The following is a 5291-nucleotide window of genomic DNA, read 5'->3' on the forward strand; positions in this document are numbered from 1 at the left end:
CTTGAGAATTAGCGAAAGTTTCTCTCCACCAAAATCTCTAAAATGAAAACACAGCCAAATGTAATACGTTTACAGTATTTTACTTGAAATGGACTTTAAAGATAATCTAACAACCAAGCTTAATGACAATCGAGATGACTTAAACTTTTCAATTGTAAACTTCCCTTACTAATGCACCAATATACCTTCATCCCCTGCATACGGGGTTTATATCTCTCAGTTGATGCGATACGCAAGAGCATGCTCTACCTGTTTACAATTTTTAAAACGAGGTAAAGTATTGACAAACAAGTTGATGAAACAAGAATATCAGCATCTCATTTAAAGTCTTTGTTTCATAAGTTCTATGGTCAATACAATGACCTTGTCAGCAAATACATTTTATCATTGAATCAAATGCTGACTGATATATACTTCTTCATACTAATTATTAGACCATTATTTACACACTGAATTTTCGACGCATTTTCCCCTTTCTTCTTAATCACATGCCGGTTATGACTGGTCGGTAGGGAATGCTCATTCTTCAATTGCACCTGATCCCACCTCTGATGTTTTGGAGGTCCTTGTTTGCTCTGCTCCTATTTTGTATCGTTGATAGACTTTCGAGCTTGAATACAGTTTGGTATCTCCATATGTTTCATTTCAAATCTGTTTTAGTTTGATTTCAATACTTGTAAAGCAGTCGCTTACGGGGCGCAGTGGTTAGAACGTCTGCTCTAGAGTAGCGAAGTAAGGAGTTGATCCTTACGTCGCGGGTTCAAATCCAACTGTGGGATGTGGAGACCGGTCCTTCGGATGATACCGTATAAATCGAACGTTACAAAGTTTCAAAATCAAGCGTTACTTTTCTCTTTTGTTATACTATACTTATAAAATTGACATTTTTGGATGATTTTCTTATATAGTTTCATTGATATTTATGTGAATTTTATCAAACATACGTTTTTCGATAAAAAAAAAAACAACAAAAAACAAAGAGATTACTTTATCATTTTGGTAAAATCTTTGTTTTTACCATATAAATTAACGGAAAATGGATGATGGTTTAAAAAAAAAATCCAAAACAATCTCTATAAATGCATAATGAATTGTTATTCCATAAATCCATACCCAAGCTTTTGTTGTTTCACAGAGGGGAGGACAAATGTTTTCAGAAAAAAGTATTTAATGAAAATTTATAAACCAATTTCAAATGAGAAAAGTACAGTCATTAACCATTTCCATACATATTTGAAAGTCTGGTGATGCTTCAAAGCTAGCTTATTTCAATGGATTTAATGTTTCTAATTACCTTTTGAAAAACAGTTGAAAATGCAGTCTGCTTGGCTTTCAAATAAATGGCCAGAAAGTCATTTCATGCAAAGGACTATTATCCTTGGAAACTAATACAGATATATATATTTAAATGAAATCAATTCCAGTATAAATAAAAAATCTTTCATTAAAGCATAACTGCTTTGTTTTGAGTTTTTTTTAATCTTTGATGCTATCCAAATTCAATTATGGGATCCTAAGAAAAGCAATGCAACAAAGAACAATAACTCCTAAAGTAATAAATCAGGTTATCTTTCTTATTACATGTATTTTTTTTTTTTTACAAACTTTTATATTCGTTGTGTTAAGACCCATACCATTGTGTATATTCTGAAGAATGAAAGAAAAGGGTTACTATGAGTGTTATGTATTTTGTATAGGTTTTCTTAAAATTATTTTTACGAATAGCATTGATTGTTTTGAAATAGCTTTAACATTTCAATAAAAAACGTATTTCCTTAGCTCAGAAAGTACACTTACCCTATCATCTACCTTAAGAAAATGGATCGATTATATATACAAGAATTTAAAGTTAACATTGATTTATTTTCTTTCACTCATGATTTAATGATTATAAAGAAATTTTTTTACTTTACATTACCGCAGTTTAATGGAATAACAGGCGCCATATTAAAAAAAACCTCAGACATATGTTTTATTCTCTGTCGTCAAATGAGTGTAGGGAAGCCAGTTTTATTAAGACCTTCATCTATCAATTTTAAACATTTTTGTGAATTCAGGGTGTCCCTGATTGTCTGTTCTTTGCAGCTCTATTGAGATTTGAGGCTCGCAAAACCGCAAGCATCCAGATCAATTTGGTACAAATGTATCATAAATCAACTAAACTTAAGTGAATGCTGTAAATCAATTATTGTTGCAAGCACATAATGATACATTCCTCTTAATTTCTATACACATAGAGATCGTATATTATATCATACATATAAATGTAGTCCTCGTGGGACACTTGTTAGAGCGTTTGCTCCAGAATCGCGGAGTAAGGATCCAATCCTTAAGTCGCAGGTTGAATCCCACTATGGAACTTGGTCCTTTGGGTTGGGATCGTATAAACTTAAGGAAAAACGACCCCCCACTGCTCAAAGACTGTATGTGCAGAGTAGAAGACTAAAGGTACAGTCCTCCACCAGCAGGTTGTGATATTTCAATACGATTAGATAAAATCTCGAAGTAACAATAAACAAAATCAATTCAAACCACAATTATATTTCTTTGTTCCGGATTTATGCATCAAAAACAATAACAAAATATAAATATGAAAAAAAAATGGTGAAGAAAACGAACAGACAAATGCACAGAAAACATTTAGACTGATTGCGATTCATCAAACAAACAGGCAAACTTGTTCGTTTCATTTATAACAAGTTTAACCATTTTAATGATTTTGGTGTACATAAAAGTGAATCCATAATTTGTAAAATTAGTGATTGAATCTCTATATAGTAATTTTTTACAGAGAGATGACACTAAATGCATGGGAGAAAGCTAGACCTCTATTTCTTCCTCGGTGGTAGTTACATTTATTTCCTCATTATCAGAGATCTCTGAGTCAACTATGTCAATTGTTTGTTGAAATAAGGTTTCGTCCGTTTCATCAATCCCAGGTTTGGAAGCAGAAGCAGTCGTCTGCTCACAGAATGTGTCTACATCAACAAAGGGCGTCTTATTGTCGTCCAGTGACTTCAGCCTTTCGTGAATACGTTTATGTCTTTCCAGATTACTTTTATGACTTGTGGCATAATCACAATTGGGACAGGAAAAGTCTTTCTGGCCACTGTGAACCGACAGATGACGTTTCAATAACGCTTTCCGACAAAAACGACGTCCGCAGTAAGGGCACGAGTAACCATTGTGATGGAAAATCATAATATGTTCCCTTAAAGAAGCCTTAGTACCAAATGTCACTCCACAACACTCCAGCACTTTATCGCATGTTTGATGCATTGTGGAAATGTGTCTTTTGAGGTTGTTCCGTCGATCTGTGACGTAGCGGCAATGTGGACATGGAGAAAGTTTCCCGCGAAATGTGTTGCAAACAAGCATTGCAAGTTCGAGATAGTTTCTATTGATAATAGGCGTTTTTATTTTTGAAAGATCTGTTGGGAACGCAGCATGAGCATTGAAAGCCTGTATTTGTGCCGTGTTCAACTGTTTAAAATCACTCATGTTTCCATTCTGAAAAGCGGGATAAAATGCTCCTGGATACTGTAGAAATGTGGCGGGAACTGGCATTCTGTGTACACTTGGTAAAGTAGCTATTGCAAGACTCTGCGAAGAGGATGGCGCTGTGGTGCTCGGATTCAGTGCTCGTAACGAGGCTGAAGTCAAGGTTGAACTTGTAAGAGATGTAGGGTCACCGGCAGATCGAGGGGTTGGCTGTCTGCTAATATGTGAGGTATGTGCCTGAGGTGGCTGAAGAGTTCTTCCGGAGTTTGAGGGAATGATGAATTGGCCGCCAACCATGTGGACATCAAGACGACTGCAAAATATAGATTTGCTTACTTTGAGAATCTAATTTAAAAGAAACATTTGATTTGATTAAGAACTAATTTAGTTACGTGATTATTGTACTTTCTTTGCAGATAAAACTACATGTAACTATTAACGCTTCAAACTTTTATCAGCTTCCATTTGCCGAAAGGGGGATCTAAAAGTTATTTTTCCATATAATAATTATCAGTTTTTGGGACAATTTTTTTTTTACATCTTTCTATTTAATTGGATATTTAGCATATTCTGAAATATTAATTTCTATTTGTGAAGGGAAAAATCTTATTTTTTCTCATTTAAAATTTTTGAATAAAGTGTCTAATATTTTTTTAAATAAGTTGAATTCAGCTTCCAGATGAATCACCACTCTTTATAACTTACATGCTAGACCTTTTTGTGCAATTTATTATTCTATGATTTCCTTACAAATGCAATGCCGAGTTATTTCTTTTGTAAATCATACAAGAACATGCAACATGCAACATATTTTGTATTATAATGAAAAATATATTGAGCGAATATTTAACCTAAAAATGTTTTTCTTTGAAAGACAGAATCTGAATAACATCTTTAACTGCTTGTTGCATTTTATTGTATACATTCAAGAAAATTTACACCAGTGTTAAACTTTACTTTTATTTTATGCGTTGTGTAACTGGAAACTGTTATAAAATTTTGTAATTTTTGTGAACATGTGATGACAGTGTACAGCTTGCAATACTTTTTAATCTGTAACGAAAGTACCAAAATATTTATCTAACATATCAATTTCCAAGTATTTTTGTAAAAATGTTACCCCAGTACAATTTTTTTTTGTTGAAAACCTGTGAATTATATCATTCTTCAATTTTAAGTGCATTGTCGGTATACATTTTTTGTGTGATCCATTAGGGTTTGCAGGTTATATTTAAACCTGTATTTTCGTTGTCGATGTGTTTCATATGTCTAAAAGTTAGTCAAAAATTATTCTTCATACAATTAATTTCCATTCTTTTGTCGATATGATATATCCTGTTGAGATTGAGATAAAAGATACCACAGAGTCTGAAACATATGTTTCATATTTGAATATTTTACTTGAAAAAAAAACGTCAATGGTAATCTGAAAAACCAAGCTCTATGATAAACATAATGACTTAAACTTTTCTATCGTCAACTTCCCTTACTCATGCAGCAATATACTTTCATTACCTGCATACGGAGTTTATATCTCTCAGTTGATTGGATACGCAAGAATATGCTCTTTTTATGAACAACTTCTGAGACGAGCTTATTATTGACAAACAAGTTGATGAAACAAGACAATAGTCTCGTTTAAAGTCATTATTTCGTAAGTTCTATGGTCGATACAATGACTTTGTCAGCAAATACAATTCTTCATTGAGTCAAATGCTGACTGACATTTTTCATACCAATTGTTCCTGATCATAAAAAGGAACATATGACGGATGTGACCGGTCGGCAGG

At 33.2% G+C, this 5291-nt stretch overlaps 1 protein-coding gene across 1 annotated transcript; it reads right to left on the reverse strand.

Moving 5' to 3' along the window:
- Nucleotides 1-2788: 2788 nt before the first annotated feature.
- On the reverse strand, nt 2789-3814 carry LOC134233416 (zinc finger protein 567-like). The gene has a single exon (XM_062715382.1). It carries the CDS (start codon nt 3796-3798, stop codon nt 2821-2823), a length of 978 nt encoding a protein of 325 aa, XP_062571366.1. The 5' UTR covers nt 3799-3814; the 3' UTR covers nt 2789-2820.
- Nucleotides 3815-5291: the final 1477 nt, after the last annotated feature.

This window comes from Saccostrea cucullata, unplaced genomic scaffold, assembly GCF_032062105.1.
Source record: "Saccostrea cucullata isolate Sc308-1 unplaced genomic scaffold, CSIRO_AGI_Scuc_v1 ctg1382, whole genome shotgun sequence".
NCBI lineage: Eukaryota > Metazoa > Mollusca > Bivalvia > Ostreida > Ostreidae > Saccostrea > Saccostrea cuccullata.